This window comes from Pleurodeles waltl, chromosome 1_2, assembly GCF_031143425.1.
Source record: "Pleurodeles waltl isolate 20211129_DDA chromosome 1_2, aPleWal1.hap1.20221129, whole genome shotgun sequence".
In the NCBI taxonomy this organism is placed as follows: domain Eukaryota; kingdom Metazoa; phylum Chordata; class Amphibia; order Caudata; family Salamandridae; genus Pleurodeles; species Pleurodeles waltl.
The window spans coordinates 77,410,144-77,429,181 of NC_090437.1; the positions used below are offsets into that span (position 1 = coordinate 77,410,144).

Genomic DNA, 19,038 nt, shown 5'->3' on the forward strand with positions numbered 1-19,038 from the left:
TATTGTAGCACTAAGAACTATTTGCCGTCTATTTCTTAAGATAATGTCCTGGATATTTTTCCTAAGACTAGTTGTTTTCAACCAGACTCTCTGTCCCTCAAACAAATGCCTCAGTCTATTTGCTCTAGGAACCTATTACCCATTTCATGTGTTCAGCAGAGACATTTGCGCATGTTCCGACATCTTATTATTCATTGGCCTAATTAAAAAATGCCCGCTTCTGAAGATCATCAACATCACTGCAAAATTTCTTATCTGCTGAAGTCCTCTTTTAATGCTCAGTTCTTGGACCAGAGAGCTTGGACTGTAGTAACCCTTTCCTCTCTCTGTTCTGCTAATGTTGCGTCGCACTGATTAAACTGAAATCACCATTTAGACTGTCAGTGTTTGCCCATTGCCATTTCTTTTAACTTGTACCTAAAGCCCCATTTTATTGACCTTTTGAAATCTGCTTTTTATCACTAAGTGTTACCTAATATTCAAATTTAACATGAATTTCTTTACCACAGCTTCGCTATCACTTCAATTTCCCTTTTTGTATTCTCCTTGATGTCCTTAACTTGTATAATTTTTATCTTCAATGTTGTACTAATTTTGGAGGCAGTATTTTCTTGCTGCGGTCTGTAACTTGCATTGGCACTATTACTTAGAATCTGACATCTATACTTCTATCTATGGGGTTGATACTTCAGGTATCAACCCCATTCCTCTTTTCTCAGAGTAGTTACACGTTTCTAAATCTACGAACCCTCAAACAACTAATTTCTCCTTCACTGTACATTTCTGAATTTCTTACTCCGTCTTTTTCTTTCTCCACTCCTTGTTCGGATTACTTCTGAGGCCTTAACTCTCTTCATGACAAACCTCTTTACTATCTCTTATATGTTCCAGAGAGCCTTGATCATGATGGGTTCCTGTGTTCTGGTGCCACCCAAAGCTTATTAATGTATGAAATGTGCTTATATTTTACAGTCCTCCTAGATCATGAGCTAGACCAGTATTCTTTCTAAGGTTCCAGTAACACCACACAAAAATGTTCTACATTCATAATCCTAGACAAATTTGATGGGTGTGCAGTTATACTTACCAGGTTGGAAGGTATCTTAAATGACTGATTTTAGGGTCCTCCTCCCTCCTCCTTTCTCTTTGCTCCTCTCCTTTCTCTTTGCTCCTCTCCTTTCTCTTTGCTCCTCTCCTTTCTCTTTGCTCCTCTCCTTTCTCTTTGCTCCTCTCCTTTCTCTTTGCTCCTCTCCTTTCTCTTTGCTCCTCTCCTTTCTCTTTGCTCCTCTCCTTTCTCTTTGCTCCCCTCCTCCCTCACGAGCTAAAAATCTGTGGTCGGTGGTTACAGGAGAAAGGATTTGAATGTAAACGATATGGAGTTTAGCAAAATTTGTGGCTAGAGACCTGATCTTCACCAGCATCACTAGTTTAGTTCGCTATTGGAACATAAAAAATGGCCTTTCTGCGGTGCATGAATGTTATAGATATGTTACTCTTATCCCCTGGCAAATAGTCCTTTTGGCTACCCATCTAACAAGAATTGTGAACCTTCAGCAAGTCTAAACTTTTGATTGAAATGTCAGCTTAGCATCATTCTTTGATTAGCGGTACCGGAGTGCTTTTGTGGATTCTATTGCCTGCAGTTTTCTTGAAGCAAACTCAGCAACAAAGTTGACTTAATCAGGAGAATTTGATTGACTATTGTGCTCTCAAAATCACATTTTTTGCAATTAATTTTTTCTCCTCAGAACTCTATTCCACTATTAATCATAGCAATCATAGCATTTGTAAAGCGCAGCACTATCACCCCTAAGGGTATCTGGATGCTGAGGCTGCTTTGTCTCCATCGAAAAGCCACATCTTGAGTCTACTTCTGAAGTCTGCCAGGGAAGGAGTTGTTTGGGGGTGGATGGGCAGGCTGTTCCGGGACTTGACTGCTGTGTGAGAGAAGGATACAGATAAATATTTAGGTGAAAGCCTCTATTGTGCCGTTAAAGTAAAGAGGGATGCTGTCCAAGTTGTACAAATTCCCGGTTACCTCAGAACTCTGCCTAGACTGTGCTTTCAGCAAAAAAAAAACGTAACCGTAGGCAACGAGATTTAAGTTGGTGGCTAGAGGAGAATGTGGCGCAAGCTATTGAACTATGCATCTAAATATGTAGAAGTTACAAGGCAGGAGGATAAGTGTGCATTGGTATTTCTGTAGTACAGTCCAAGGCTTTAAACAATAAGGACAGCACAGGGGTAAGAAACAATGCAAGATTGTGTGTTTGTGAGGGGTGCCGCAGCATGGAGTGAATAGTGCCTTCAGTAGTGGTAGATGAAGTCGTCCTTGAATCAGTAAGTTGAAATGTTCTATTTTGAAGTGCACAGTGATACAAGTCTGTGGCAGGAGTGACTTGTTCTTGAGTGGGTCTCAATATATCCTGTGATGTGTGAGAATGCAAGAAGTTAATATAATTCTGATACAAAAAGGGTAGGATGAATTGAAAGAAAGAACAAGGAAATTGGCCTTAATTTTGTAATATGTGCCCAAAAAGTGCCACATTTAATACAAGCTAATAACATTATTGGGGATTCTTAAATAAAAGTGGGTTTAGTTCATTACAGATTGGTAGCAGAGGACTGTCCCCTAGTTCTCCCCATCCCCTAAAATGTCATCTGCCATTTGAAATGAAGAACCTTATCTGTAATTAGCCTTTGACCTCAGTTGTATCTCATGACTGCTGAACGTTTTGTACCCCATTAGGATATTGTCAAGTGACAGTTTTTTTTTGTTATTTTTTAAATACATTTATTTTTATAATTGGTATTGCCACTAAAGTGTTAGTGTTTTTTTCTATATTGTAGTATTTAGATTGTCTCTGGGCTCAAATTCAGAAGCTGAAAAAGGACCGATGGCAGGAAAGACACATCCTGAGACCATACCTTGCTTTCGACAGCATCCTTTGTGAAGCACTACAACACAACTTGCCTCCATTCACACCTCCTCCCCATACAGAAGGCTCTTCATATCCAAAGCCTAGAGTAATTTTTAGAATGTTTGATTATACAGACGCACCTGAGGTAAGTGTTGCTGGTTTATAACATTGATCAGTACATAAACTGCTGGAGCAATTTACCCTTTGTTGTTTCTTTACCACGTCTCTCACAAGTAAAGTGCTCTTGTACATTCACATCGGAATGTACTCTGCTCCAGTAGGAAGTGTAGCATAAAGATTTGTGAATTGCTGGCAAGGGGATTCAAACATCTGCTTAACTGAAAACATTCTGCCTGTTATTAAAGCTGAGGTTGTTTATTAAATATGGCTGTTTTGCTTTGTATATAAAAAAAAAAAGACAACTTTTTCAGAAATCATTTCATTTCTTAAACCTATCAGGGTCCGGTAATGCCTGGGAGTCATTCAGTTGAAAGATTTGTCATTGAAGAAAATCTTCACCTCATTATTCGAACACATTGGAAGGAAAGAAAGAGTTGGTAAGCATTCATGCAAAACGTAAGTTACGACTTGTGGCATCAGTGATGAAGGGTTCTTTAAAAGCCTTTTCTCTTCCAGTTATTATGGTGACTTAATAGCACTTAAATGTCCTTTTGTATGGTATTTCACTATAAAATGCTCCATTTGTTAAGCCCTTCATTAGCTATCTATGCAGGGACCCTGGCATCCTCTGTTCTCTGCTTACCTTTCCTGGCTATCCAGTAGGGAGGTGACTTAAAACATATTTGCCTCTTCTGATCCTAGTCATTTAACCTCGTAGAATGAGCATACTTCTCAACCAGAATAAGATTTGCAGGTTAGTTTTTCACCCTCTGTGACAATAGAAAAGCCGTTACAACGGCCTCCAGGAATATAGCTTGCTTCCTGCACTATACCTGAAATTTAAGTGTCACTTGTAGACGCAAGATGAATAATAACTTTAAAAGTTTATTTTTCCAATGCTATGAGTTTCAAAAAAGCCTAAAAAATAACATCAGGGGGTCTTTTTTGCTTTTGGTGTTTGTTTATATTTGTAAAGCTTAAATTTAGCTGCATAGTCTGGGATGTACATTTGGCTTGAAAAAATCTGATGTAAAAAAACTGGGGTAATAGTCTATTGTGACTAGAGTGAGATCACTGACATCGGGTGGGCCATTTACATACATTTTGAGTAGGCAAGCTTTAAAGTGTTTCTGGAAGGCTGGCAAGCTTAAATTGAACGAATTTGTGTACATTCCTATGGTTACTTGGTGTGTTTCTTCTGCTGTAGAGAGGAGTTTATTAAGCAGCCGAGGCCAAGGATGTATAGTGTTGTGCATAATGCAGACAACTTCGAAGATGATTCATATTTGTAGGGAATGCCAGTCATGGTCTCTGAAAGTTAACACATTCAGATTTTCCTACCCCTTTTTGTTAAGCTCTGCTTGATTATAAACATTCTACTTTCTGCAGCTCGCTGTCTATGCTTCCTGAGAACAAACTGCTACAGAGTGTAGGAGTCAACAATTTGCTCTTGTTTATTACTGATAGAATCCTCTTCATGTACATCAGGCTTGCAACATGGAGTCTGTAAAGGAGCTATTAATCGCTATCCTGTTAAACACTATCAAGACCAACCTAATCATCTAGGAACAATATATTTTCACAGGCATCTCCCACACAGTTAATTGTCAAGGTTTCCGTTGATTTTAATGTGGTGTACACTCAAAGTGCTTGTAGTTGGTGAACTTGAAAGTTTTACTGCCTTTTAAATGTGCATCAGACCACTGTAATTGCTAGCTCCCACTTCAAGTTATGACTGGTAGGGAGGAAGTTAGAAGGTTGTGAAGGATGGTGACTTGAATGGCACCAGCATCTGTTGAGTGGGCCAATCCTAAAGGTTAAGCTTGTGCCTACACACTACCTAAAAGCTCCACCAGACAGAGTATGACATTTTCACTGTAATCATCCCTGCTTGACTAAGGAAGGTTATAATATATTGTCTGCTTTCTTGTATTTGAATAAACTGTGTACTATTACTTAAAGAAGAGAGACCCACTCCTTTCCAGCAAGAGGAAAGAAAGTGTATGGTGGACAATGTCTGCTATTATATAATCAAGTTATGTTAATGACCTTGTTTATGGCTAGTTTTTCCCTGGGTTAATGGAAAATGTAGCTATATAGTTAGTAAGGTACTGGCTGCCTAGAGTTACTCGAGCAGCATCCTCACCTCTGGTACTTGCCATAAAATATGTACTCTTGTGCAACACTCTGCAGAAGTGGAAGCTTTGGAAAGTATTTACTTCACATTATTTTGTTTATCTTGTCTGATGATTTTATAGTAGAAGGACTTTAACATTTTAAATCCTCCTGTATTTTTGTGCAGGTTTGCGTAAAATAGTCACACACCCCCTTTAGAGCCTATGTAAAGACTATTAACCGTTCCACCATTAGATGCTTCTCTGCATTGTCACAAAGTTTGTGGTCTCTATACCGTCACAAGGACCACTGGTGCAAAACATTGTGTAGGTGCATTGTGGAAGTCTCCCCAGAGTCCGTGACCAAGGCTTTAGTTCCAGATCTGCAGCTCCTTACCAAACCCACTGACTATTTAAATAAAATGATTGAGAGACCAAGACTGTATTAAAATCTCTTTTCTGCTCTTACTTGTTTTTTTTTTCTTGAAAATCTCTCTTCTCAACCCTATATGCTCTTTTTCACCATTTTAGTAGATTTAGTCAACCTTTATGATACTCAGTTGGCTTGGCTGAGCTTCGTCGACTGCACTACATAATGGACAACTTAACCCAGAAGTTATTTAGTTGTGGTAGTCCTCCAGCAAAAATGTTTCAAGCTAATTGCAACAGATTAATGGCAATTATGTGGCACTTGCTGCCTAATCAGTGCCTTTTGGCACTAGCCTTGAAAGTGGGGCCAGACTAATCATCAGGTTTTTCCACAAAGCCAGTCAATGAACAAAAGGTTCCAGACATTGTGAGTGTGTGGTTAGGAGCTTCACCCTCAAGCCTAGAGATGATGCCAGTACCAGCATCTTGTTGCAGTTTTCATTGTTAGGAAGGTAGCAACTGTGTCAGACTACTTTTTACTTGAACTTCAGTTAACTCTTATTGCAAACGGGTGAAGAGTTATTAGTATTCTTAAAAGGCTTTTCATTTGCATTGCTTTTAGCACCTCTTGTGCCTACTGTTTACCCGTATTAAAAGCCTTTTCTACTTTTTTCTTACTAGTGCTGCACAACTACTGAGTTATCCGGGGAAGAATAAGATTCCATTGAACTATCATATAGTTGAGGTATGTATTAAACGTATTATATGTATAACCCTTTATCCATATGTTAAAATAATAATGTGAAAAACCTAGAGCTAACAACTTTTTTTTCTTTCTTCAAAGTGTATAAGGACCTAGGATGTGTAATTTAATCAAATTTTTTCTATTTGCCTTCAAACTGCTATTATATACTGCTTGCCTAATGTAATTTCTGAAATATTCTGCTGTTGGATCCTTGCTATTCTCAAATTTTTTTATTTTTTTTACATCAATCTCTAACTGGTAGTTTTTCTGCAGTATGGGTTTCTTTTTTCATAAGGTAGAATATCTCCTCTTATTTGGCAGATACATTATGCATTCCCTGTGCCTATTTAGGCCACAAGGCAACAATTTTGATGTTATGTACCCAAGCAATCAAATTAAACATAGCACATTTTACTAAATAGGACTGCTACAATCATTTTGAAATTAGAAAAAAGTGGTAAAGGGAAGATTTAGAAACTTCTACTGCCGCCTGCATCAATCCGCTTCACAGTTTGGAACTGACACTAAACATCTACAGATCCAATATGGAACCAAAACAGAAACTTAAATTCCAGGGAGCGATACCAGACATGCAATTGGGAAAGGCTTTTCCCTCACAGGACAGAGTGAGGAAGCTCCAAGTCATGGCAAAGGAATTCACCACCAGAAAGCCAGTGATGGTCAGGCAGTACAAGTCTCTGCTGGGTGTGATGCCATCCTACATAGGTCCTGTAGAATTTTGAAGGCTCTGAATGAGACCATTCCAACAAGAGCAGGATAATCAATGGAGAGATACACTATTCATGAGACAAAATTGTCCAAGCTATGAGACGACTAAAACAAGTGCTACTATGGTGTAGATTCCCCCCCCAAACCTTTTTTTTGTGACAAATTTTTCATTTTGTTTAACAAGGCAAGCAACATTTACTGTGATACAGATGTTGTTCCAAAACAATAATTGCTTCAGAATAGTTTCGAGATTGAATATGCTAATCAAATATCTTTACATTAAGTAGGTAACACGTGGATTTCCAGCAAATCTTATTGCAAGCCTCTTCATCTTCCATTGATCAGAGTGATGTTCACAACAGATGCAACCATGGACAGATGGGTTGCTCGCATGCAAGAGCTGTCAACAAGAGGCATCTTGTCCGATGCAGAGAAATGCTCCATATCACTGTCCTGGAGCATGGGACCATACAGCTGAGCCTACAACTATCTCTCCCAAGACCAGCAGCAAGGCTTTAAAAAAAAAAAAAACTAGTGTAAAGCATTTAACAGTACCTAACAGCAAAATAGTCACTCAGCACAAAAGAAATACAATATACAAAAATATTATTTTTATGAATTTGTTTTCGGAGTAAGATGAGCAAAATCCACCTGAGGGTTCCAGAAATGTATAGATTTTTAAAGAAAATGTAAATCTGTTTAACAGCAAACAAACATAGGTAACCATAAATTTTGGAACCTTCTGAAAAGTTTGAAAGAGTTGTGTTCGGCCACTCACACACACACACTTGGTGTCTGCCACATCTGGCAGGGAGAAGGTCAGAGGGGCCACTAAGAAGTATTTGGACATTTACCTGGCCACCAAAGCTTTCTCCAGTCCAGTTCTTTACCGCACAACTACCATAGACTTCAGTGGAGTGGTCCTGATGCTTGGGATGCAGGAAGTGAAGGATACTCAAGGATGCTCTAGCTGCTGTGCAGTTGACAAGGGTGTATTTGGCATTACTCCTTGGTGCACGGGTCAGGTGTGGAGAGTTTGGTCACAGGTTTGGGGGGGGGGGAGGGTTTCCCTCGACGTAAGCAGTCTGCTGCTGGGCTGCCAGTTTCAGTCCACACCAAATCCCAATGGGATCCTTTGGTGGAAGCTGGTGTCCCTGTTGGGTGACAAATCTGGACTCAGACGACACTCCTGTGTTCAGCAGGATCTGGTGTAACTTTTGGGCACCTAGGATCAGCCTCTCAGGGCACCCATGCACCAGTCAGCATTGATTCTCCAGGAGTACCTGCTGACTTGCCGAGTTGGGCTATTTTAGCTTTGATAGCCCTGGTGCTGGTTCCAGGGCTTCTGCCAACGGACCCTTTGAGTCCATTCTTTGATCTGGAGTTTGAGTGACTTTCCCCCAAGCCGGGTGCCACAGGCACAGTCCTCCCTTCACTAGCCAAAGGTGCGACTGTGAAGCCTCTTTTCCAATCCAGGGGTCAGCTGGGCAGTCTTTCTTCTGTCCTTTCTCCAGTTCTGTCGTTATGTGAGTTTCAGGGTATCAGGGGTGTCATATTAATGCCCAGAAAGTACCCTGGGTGATGATGTGGTCAGTAGCCAATGGCCTCCCACCCAATGACAAATGTTGGCTATTGTAAGGAAATGCCTCCTTGGCATGGTTGCCCCCTGACTTTTTGCCTTTGCTGATGCTATGTTTACAATTGAAAGTGTGCTGAGGCCTGCTAACCAGGCCCCAGCACCAGTGTTCTTTCCCTAACCTGTACTTTTGTATCCACAATTGGCAGACCCTGGCAGCCAGATAAGTCCCTTGTAACTGGTACTTCTAGTACCAAGGGCCCTGATGCCAAGGAAGGTCTCTAAGGGCTGCAGCATGGCTTATGCCACCCTGGAGACCTCTCACTCAGCACAGACACACTGCTTGCCAGCTTGTGTGTGCTAGTGAGGACAAAACGAGTAAGTCGACATGGCACTCCCCTCAGGGTGCCATGCCAGCCTCTCACTGCCTATGCAGTATAGGTAAGACACCCCTCTAGCAGGCCTTACAGCCCTAAGGCAGGGTGCACTATACCATAGGTGAGGGTACCAGTGCATGAGCATGGTACCCCTACAGTGTCTAAACAAAACCTTAGACATTGTAAGTGCAGGGTAGCCATAAGAGTATATGGTCTGGGAGTCTGTCAAACACGAACTCCACAGCACCATAATGGCTACACTGAAAACTGGGAAGTTTGGTATCAAACTTCTCAGCACAATAAATGCACACTGATGCCAGTGTACATTTTATTGTAAAATACACCACAGAGGGCACCTTAGAGGTGCCCCCTGAAACTTAACCGACTATCTGTGTAGGCTGACTAGTTTTAGCAGCCTGCCACAAACCGAGACATGTTGCTGGCCCCATGGGGAGAGTGCCTTTGTCACTCTGAGGCCAGTAACAAAGCCTGCACTGGGTGGAGATGCTAACACCTCCCCCAGGCAGGAATTGTCACACCTGGCGGTGAGCCTCAAAGGCTCACCTCCTTTGTGCCAACCCAGCAGGACACTCCAGCTAGTGGAGTTGCCCGCCCCCTCCGGCCAGGCCCCACTTTTGGCGGCAAGGCCGGAGAAAATAATGAGAAAAACAAGGAGGAGTCACTGGCCAGTCAGGACAGCCCCTAAGGTGTCCTGAGCTGAGGTGACTCTAACTTTTAGAAATCCTCCATCTTGCAGATGGAGGATTCCCCCAATAGGGTTAGGATTGTGACCCCCTCCCCTTGGGAGGAGGCACAAAGAGGGTGTACCCACCCTCAGGGCTAGTAGCCATTGGCTACTAACCCCCCAGACCTAAACACGCCCTTAAATTTAGTATTTAAGGGCTACCCTGAACCCTAGAAAATCAGATTCCTGCGACAACAAGAAGAAGGACTGCCCAGCTGAAAACCCCTGCAGAGGAAGACCAGAAGACGACAACTGCCTTGGCTCCAGAAACTCACCGGCCTGTCTCCTGCCTTCCAAAGAACTCTGCTCCAGCGACGCCTTCCTAAGGGACCAGCGACCTCTGAATCCTCTGAGGACTGCCCTGCTTCGACGACGACCAGAAACTCCCGAGGACAGCGGACCTGCTCCAAAAAGACTGCAACTTTGTTTCAAGGAGCAGCTTTAAAGACCCTGCAATCTCCCCGCAAGAAGCGTGAGACTTGCAACCCTGCACCCGGCGACCCCGACTCGGCTGGTGGAGAACCAACACCTCAGGGAGGACCCCCGGACTACTCTCCGACTGTGAGTACCAAAACCTGTCCCCCCTGAGCCCCCACAGCGCCGCCTGCAGAGGGAATCCCGAGGCTTCCCCTGACCGCGACTCTCTGAAACCTAAGTCCCGACGCCTGGAAAAGACCCTGCACCCGCAGCCCCCAGGACCTGAAGGACCGGACTTTCACTGGAGAAGTGACCCCCAGGAGTCCCTCTCCCTTGCCCAAGTGGAGGTTTCCCCGAGGAATCCCCCCCCTTGCCTGCCTGCAGCGCTGAAGAGATCCCGAGATCTCTCATAGACTAACATTGAAAACCCGACGCTTGTTTCTACACTGCACCCGGCCGCCCCCGCGCTGCTGAGGGTGAAATTTCTGTGTGGACTTGTGTCCCCCCCGGTGCCCTACAAAACCCCCCTGGTCTGCCCTCCGAAGACGCGGGTACTTACCTGCAAGCAGACCGGAACCGGGGCACCCCCCTTCTCTCCATTCTAGCCTATGTGTTTTGGGCACCACTTTGAACTCTGCACCTGACCGGCCCTGAGCTGCTGGTGTGGTGACTTTGGGGTTGCTCTGAACCCCCAACGGTGGGCTACCTTGGACCAAGAACTGAACCCTGTAAGTGTCCTACTTACCTGGTAAAACTAACAAAAACTTACCTCCCCCAGGAACTGTGAAAATTGCACTAAGTGTCCACTTTTAAAACAGCTATTTGTCAATAACTTGAAAAGTATACATGCAATTTTTATGATTTGAAGTTCCTAAAGTACTTACCTGCAATACCTTTCGAACAAGATATTACATGTTAAATTTGAACCTGTGGTTCTTAAAATAAACTAAGAAAAGATATTTTTCTATACAAAAACCTATTGGCTGGATTTGTCTCTGAGTGTGTGTACCTCATTTATTGTCTATGTGTATGTACAACAAATGCTTAACACTACTCCTTGGATAAGCCTACTGCTCGACCACACTACCACAAAATAGAGCATTAGTATTATCTCTTTTTACCACTATTTTACCTCTAAGGGGAACCCTTGGACTCTGTGCATGCTATTCCTTACTTTGAAATAGCACATACAGAGCCAACTTCCTACAGCTATGAATGGCATCTAGCAATCCCAGAGTTTACTATTCTGCCCACTCATAAGATGTCTGAACTCTTGTAGGAAGTTGGCTCTGTATGCACTATTTCAAAGTAAGGAATAGTATGCCCAGAGTCCAAGGGTTCCCCTTAGAGGTAAGATAGTGGCAAAAAGAAATAATACTAATGCTCTATTTTGTGGTAGTGTGGTCGAGCAGTAGGCTTATCAAAGGAGTAGTGTTAAGCATTTGTTGTACACACACAGGCAATAAATGAGGAACACACACTCAGAGACAATTCCAGGCCAATAGGTTTTTGTATAGAAAAATATATTTTCTTAGTTTATTTTAAGAACCACAGACTCAAGATTTATATGTAATACTTCAAATGAAAGGTATTGCAGGTAGGTACTGAATTAGAAAAATAGCATATACGGTTTTCACATAAATAACATATAGCTATTTTAAAACTAGACACACAGTGCAATTTTCAACAGTTCCTGGGGGCAGTAAGAGTTTGTTAGTTTTTGCAGGTAAGTAAACCACCTACGGAGTTCAAGTTTGGGTCCAAGGTAGCCCACCGTTGGGGGTTCAGAGCAACCCCAAAGTTACCACACCAGCAGCTCAGGGCCGGTCAGGCGCAGAGGTCAAAGTGGTGCCCAAAACGCATAGGCTTCAATGGAGAAGGGGGTGCCCCGGTTCCAGTCTGCCAGCAGGTAAGTACCCGCGTCTTCGGAGGGCAGACCAGGGGGGTTTTGTAGGGCACCAGGTGCGACACTAGTTAGCACAGAAAGTACACCCTCAGCGGCATGGGGGGCGGCCGGGTGAAGTGTGCAAACAAGCGTCGGGTTTTCAATAGAAAGCAATGGGAGACCAAGGGGTCTCTTCAGCGATGCAGGCAAGGGGGGGGGGGGGGCTCCTCGGGGTAGCCACCACCTGGGCAAGGGAGAGGGCCTCCTGGGGGTCACTCCTGCACTGGAGTTTGGATCTTTCAGGTCCTGGGGGCTGCGGGTGCAGAGTCTTTACCAGGCGTCGGATCTTAGAAGCAGGCAGTCGCGGTCAGGGGGAGCTTCGGGATTCCCTCTGCAGGCGTCGCTGTGGGGTCTCAGGGGGGGTAACTCTGGCTACTCACGGTCTCTCAGTCGCCGGGGAGTCCTCCCTGAAGTGTTTGTTCTCCACAAGTCGAGCCGGGGTCGTCGGGTGCAGAGTGCCAAGTCTCACGCTTCTGGCAGGAAACACAAGTTGTTTCAAAGTTGCTTCTTTGTTTCAAAGTTGCAGTCTTTGGTGAACAGCCGCTGTCCTCGGGAGTTCTTGGTCCTTCTAGATGCAGGGCAGTCCTCTGAGGCTTCAGAGGTCGCTGGTCCCTGTGGAAAGCGTCGCTGGAGCAGTGTCTTTAGAAGTGGGGAGACAGGCCGGTAGAGCTGGGGCCAAAGCAGTTGGTGTCTCCATCTTCTCTGCAGGGTTTTTCAGCTTAGCAGTCCTCTTCTTCTTAGGTTGCAGGAATCTGAGTTCCTAGATTCTGGGGAGCCCTTAAATACTAAATTTAAGGGCGTGTTTAGGTCTGGGGGGTTAGTAGCCAATGGCTACTAGCCCTGAGGGTCTGAGGGGAGGGGGGCACATCCCTAATCCTATTGGGGGAATCCTCCATCTGCAAGATGGAGGATTTCTAAAAGTGAGTCAGCTCAGCTCAGGACACCTTAGGGGCTGTCCTGACTGGCCAGTGACTCCTCCTTGTTTTTCTCATTGTCTCCTCCGGCCTTGCCGCCAAAAGTGGGGCCAGGGCCGGAGAGGGCGGGCAACTCCACTAGCTGGAGTGCCCTGTGGTGCTGTAACAAAGGGGGAGAGCCTTTGAGGCTCACCGCCATGTGTTACAGTTCCTGCAGGGGGAGGTGATAAGCATCTCCACCCAGTACAGGCTTTGTTACTAGCCACAGAGTGACAAAGGCACTCTCCCCATGTGGCCAGCAACATTTCTGGTGTGTGGAAGGCTGCTAAAACTAGTCAGCCTACACTGATAGTCGGTTAATGTTTCGGGGTCACCTCTAAGGTGCCCTCTGGGGTGTATGTTACAATAAAATGTACACTGGCATCAGTGTGCATGTATTGTGCTGAGAAGTTTTTGATACCAAACTTCACAGTTTTCAGTGTAGCCATTATGGTGCTGTGGAGTTCGTGCATGACAGACTCCCAGACCATATACTCTTATGGCTACCCTGCACTTACAATGTCTAAGGTTTTGCTTAGACACTGTAGGGGCACAGTGCTCGTGCACTGGTGCCCTCACCTATGGTATAGTGCACCCTGCCTTAGGGCTGTAAGGCCTGCTAGAGGGGTGACTTATCTATACTGCATAGGCAGTGTGAGGTTGACATGGCACCCTGAGGGGAGTGCCATGTCGATTTAGTCTTTTTATCCCCACTAGCGCACACAAGCTGGCAAGCAGTGTGTCTGTGCTGAGTGAGGTGTCCCCAGGGTGGCATAAGATATGCTGCAGCCCTTAGAGACCTTCCCTGGCATCAGGGCCCTTGGTAGCAGGGGTACCAGTTACAAGGGACATACCTGGATGCCAGGGTGTGCCAATTGTGGAAACAAAAGTACAGGTTAGGGAAAGAACACTGGTGCTGGGGCCTGGTTAGCAGGCCTCAGCACACTTTCAAATCAAAACTTAGCATCAGCAAAGGCAAAAATTCAGGGGGTAACCATACAAGGAGGCATTTCCTTACAACTCTTCCTTGGATCCTAGGAGCTTAGTAGCCCACCCTGGATGTGTGGCTATCTGTGGGCTGCATATCAAGTTTGGGCACTGGCCACCCCTCTCTGTTTCTACCAATAGCCTATCTACCTGAACAAAGGGACAACCCTTCAGGAATATGAATGCCATTTGCTCAACAAAGGCAGCTTCGCCTTTGAAGCCCACCTTTTTAGACAACACCCTCGCACAGGGGGGAAGTCAAACACCACCCTTTGTAGCAGGCTACTATTGTTCCCAAAATGGGGAGCCATTCACACAACTCCCCAGGAGGGCAGAAAGCTGCCTGGTGGCCAGCAACCATGTGAGGCCACTGGACAAACTGGGCTACAGAGTGGCAACTTTCTAAAAGTTACTTTTCCATAAAAGTGACATTAAAATAGATTTGGGCATCAAATCAGAGGTAATGCCGCAATTGATTTTATTCCTTGAAGTACACATTTTGGTAGCCCCATTCAGAAATTATGCGGGCTGAGTGATCAGTGGGTAGCTGTTAATCAAGGGGGGCTACCAACAATTGTACAGCAAAAACAACAATTTGGTAGTTTTCCTGTTAGAACAAAAATAATGCATATCCTACGCTCGGTAGGCCTTCTTTAGGAGAGACTCGCATATATTGTTAAGGAAAGTGGGGCTTTGCCATTGGTTTAAATGGCAAAGTCGAGCTAGAAGTTTTAAAACTGTCCTTCCAGTCTGCAGTGACAGGCTGAGAGCCATTTGGTACTGTGTAAGACACAGGGTGGCATTAACAGTGCTGTAGACCAGGGTAGACGCTCACTTATATGCCCTGGGTACCCTAATACCATATACCCAGAACTTGTAAGTAAGTCAGTCTCTGCCAATTGGGGGATAGCAAATTCAGCGTATATTATGTAACTGGTTTGGTTGACAGGCCTCAGTGCACTCTTGGTTGAAAAAAACAGCAATATCAGTCCAAAATTGTGTGGGGTGAACATATAAAAAAGGTATTTCCGTACAAAAACTTTGTAGAGCTTTTCCCTCTGTACGGCACCTACAAGTCACACAGGAAATCAGCACTGTTTTGAGGTGGCTAAATCTACCCCCCCTGAGCCGATCTACAAGGCACAACCAAAAATAATTTCCTGCAAGACAGCACCTTTCGTGGTGATTACATTTGTTCAAGGAGGGTAGGAGAGATGCAGACATTCACTGTAAAATAACCCTTTCTCTGGTTCACAAGCTACAGTCGTATTATGGTCCAACCCTAAATTCATACCAAAGGTCCTTACTGAACTCCTTCTGAAACCACTCATACTACGTTCATTCTTCACAAATATCAAAATGTCAGCAGAAAAATAATCATCTTTTAGATTTTATATTGACAAAAAGGACATACATTCATTAGACCAACTATTTTGGCCAGCAATGAAGAGGTGAACCCCTGTTCAAACATCAGCCAGCATGTTGGTCCTTAGCCTGTATCACCCTCTGCAGCAGAAATGCCAAGTGTTTGGTCCAGGGAAGAGTGAGCGTGCATTCCGCCAGGAGCATGGCTATAACTGCAGCACTCTACGCTGACGTTGCCCTACAAGACATCTTCTGTGCAGCAACCTTGAGGCGTAGGCACACGTTCACAAAGCACTACTGCCTCTGTGAACTAAGAAGTAGACTGCAGTGAGACGAGCAGTCCTCTGGCACAGGTTTCTGTGAGAAGGTAGCCTCTTTCTAGCCTTGTTACCCCCACTTTTGGCCTGTTTGTGAGTGTATGTCAGGGTGTTTGTCACTGTTTTCACTGTCTCACTGGGATCCTGATAGCCAGGCCTCAGTGCTCATAGTGAAAACACTATGTTTTCAGTATGGTTGTTATGTGTCACTGGGATCCTGCTGGTCAGGACCCCAGTGCTCATAGGTTTGTGGCCTATAGGTATGTGTCACTGGGACCCTGTCACACAGGGCCCCAGTGCTCATAGGTGTGCATGTGCATGTGTATGTTCCCTGTGTGGTGCCTAACTGTCTCACTGAGGCTCTGCTAACCAGAACCTCAGTGGTTATGCTCTCTCATTACTTTCAAATTGTCACTAACAGGCTAGTGACCAATTTTACCAATTTACATTGGCTTACTGGAACACCCTTATAATTCCCTAGTATATGGTACTGAGGTACCCAGGGTATTGGGGTTCCAGGAGATCCCTATGGGCTGCAGCATTTCTTTTGCCACCCATAGGGAGCTCTGACAATTCTTACACAGGCCTGCCACTGCAGCCTGAGTGAAATAATGTCCACGTTATTTCACAGCCATTTTACACTGCACTTAAGTAACTTATAAGTCACCTATATGTCTAACCTTTACCTGGTAAAGGTTAGGTGCTAAGTTACTTAGTGTGAGGGCACCCTGGCACTAGCCAAGGTGCCCCCACATTGTTCAGAGCCAATTCACTGAACTTTGTGAGTGCGGGGACACCATTACACGCGTGCACTACATATAGGTCACTACCTATATGTAGCTTCACCATGGTAACTCCGAATATGGCCATGTAACATGTCTATGATCATGGAATTGCCCCCTCTATGCCATCCTGGCATTGTTGGTACAATTCCATGATCCCAGTGGTCTGTAGCACAGACCCTGGTACTGCCAGACTGCCCTTCCTGGGGTTTCACTGCAGCTGCTGCTGCTGCCAACCCCTCAGACAGGCAGCTGCCCTCCTGGGGTCCAGCCAGGCCTGGCCCAGGATGGCAGAACAAAGAACTTCCTCTGAGAGAGGGTGTGACACCCTCTCCCTTTGGAAAATGGTGTGAAGGCAGGGGAGGAGTAGCCTCCCCCAGCCTCTGGAAATGCTTTGTTGGGCACAGATGTGCCCAATTCTGCATAAGCCAGTCTACACCGGTTCAGGGACCCCTTAGCCCCTGCTCTGGCGCGAAACTGGACAAAGGAAAGGGGAGTGACCACTCCCCTGACCTGCACCTCCCCTGGGAGGTGTCCAGAGCTCCTCCAGTGTGCTCCAGACCTCTGCCATCTTGGAAACAGAGGTGCTGCTGGCACACTGGACTGCTCTGAGTGGCCAGTGCCACCAGGTGACGTCAGAGACTCCTGCTGATAGGCTCCTTCAGGTGTTAGTAGCCTTTCCTCTCTCCTAGGTAGCCAAACCCTCTTTTCTGGCTATTTAGGGTCTCTGTCTTTGGGGAAACTTCAGATAACGAATGCATGAGCTCAGCCGAGTTCCTCTGCATCTCCCTCTTCACCTTCTGATAAGGAATCGACCGCTGACCGCGCTGGAAGCCTGCAAACCTGCAACATAGTAGCAAAGACGACTACTGCAACTCTAACGCTGATCCTGCCGCCTTCTCGACTGTTTTCCTGCTTGTGCATGCTGTGGGGGTAGTCTGCCTCCTCTCTGCACCAGAAGCTCCGAAGAAATCTCCCGTGGGTCGACGGAATCTTCCCCCTGCAACCGCAGGCACCAAAAAGCTGCATTACCGGTCCCTTGGGTCTCCTCTCAGCACGACGAGCGAGGTCCCTCGAATCCAGCGACACCGTCCAAGTGACCCCCACAGTCCAGTGACTCTTCAGCCCAAGTTTGGTGGAGGTTAGTCCTTGCCTCACCTCGCTGGGCTGCATTGCTGGGAACCGCGACTTTGCAAGCTACTCCGGCCCCTGTGCACTTCCGGCGGAAATCCTTCGTGCACAGCCAAGCCTGGGTCCACGGCACTCTAACCTGCATTGCACGACTTTCTAAGTTGGTCTCCGGCGACGTGGGACTCCTTTGTGCAACTTCGGCGAGCACCGTTTCACGCATCCTCGTAGTGCCTGTTTCTGGCACTTCTCCGGGTGCTACCTGCTTCAGTGAGGGCTCTTTGTCTTGCTCGACGTCCCCTCTCTGCAGGTCCAATTTGCGACCTCCTGGGCCCCAGCAGCGTCCAAAAACGCCAAACGCACGATTTGCGTGTAGCAAGGCTTGTTGGCGTCCATCCGGCGGGAAAACACTTCTGCACGACTCTCCAAGGCGTGGGGGATCCGTCCTCCAAAGGGGAAGTCTCTAGCCCTTGTCGTTCCTGCAGTATTCACAGTTCTTCAGCCTAGTAAGAGCTTCTTTGCACCAACCGCTGGCATTTCTTGGGCATCTGCCCATCTCCGAGCTGCTTGTGACTTTTGGACTTGGTCCCCTTGTTCCACAGGTACCCTCAGTCAGGAATCCATCGTTGTTGCATTGCTGATTTGTGTTTTCCTTGCATTTTCCCTCTAACACGACTATTTTGTCCTTAGGGGAACTTTAGTGCACTTTGCACTCACTTTTCAGGGTCTTGGGGAGGGTTATCTTTCTAACTCTCACTATTTTCTAATAGTCCCAGCGACCCTCTACAAGGTCACATAGGTTTGGGGTCCATTCGTGGTTCGCATTCCACTTTTGGAGTATATGGTTTGTGTTGCCCCTATCCCTATGTTTCCCCATTGCATCCTATTGTAACTATACATTGTTTGCACTGTTTTCTAAGACTATACTGCATATTTTTGCTATTGTGTATATATATCTTGTGTATATTTCCTATCCTCTCACTGAGGGTACACTCTGAGATACTTTGGCATATTGTCATAAAAATAAAGTACCTTTATTTTTAGTATAACTGTGTATTGTGTTTTCTTATGATATTGTGCATATGACACTAAGTGGTACTGTAGTAGCTTCACACGTCTCCTAGTTCAGCCTGAGCTGCTTTGCTAAGCTACCATTATCTATCAGCCTAAACTGCTAGACACCCTATACACTAATAAGGGATAACTGGGCCTGGTGCAAGGTGCAAGTACCCCTTGGTACTCACTACAAGCCAGTCCAGCCTCCTACAGTTTCCGTTAAGATGAGCCTGCTTCCTCATTTATTATATTTGTGATTTACTGCTTACTGTTCTGATTTTTAGCATGTGAGTATATGAAAAATCCTAAGCTGGAGAAGTCAGTTATTTCCCTGTAATTCCAGTTCTCCAGCTTTGGTAACTTTCATATATTCACTTGTGACACTCCCTTCT

The 19,038-nt window shown here is 45.3% G+C and overlaps 1 protein-coding gene across 1 annotated transcript in view; it reads left to right on the forward strand.

The window, feature by feature from the left end:
- The window catches only part of NCBP1 (nuclear cap binding protein subunit 1), a 511,810-nt gene that overhangs the window by 98,517 nt on the left and 394,255 nt on the right, over positions 1–19,038 (forward strand). The window contains exons 8-10 of the mRNA XM_069236547.1: positions 2,851–3,066; positions 3,381–3,478; positions 6,206–6,269. Coding sequence (XP_069092648.1) covers positions 2,851–3,066; positions 3,381–3,478; positions 6,206–6,269 — 378 coding nt within the window. The remainder of the gene's footprint in view (positions 1–2,850; positions 3,067–3,380; positions 3,479–6,205; positions 6,270–19,038) is intronic.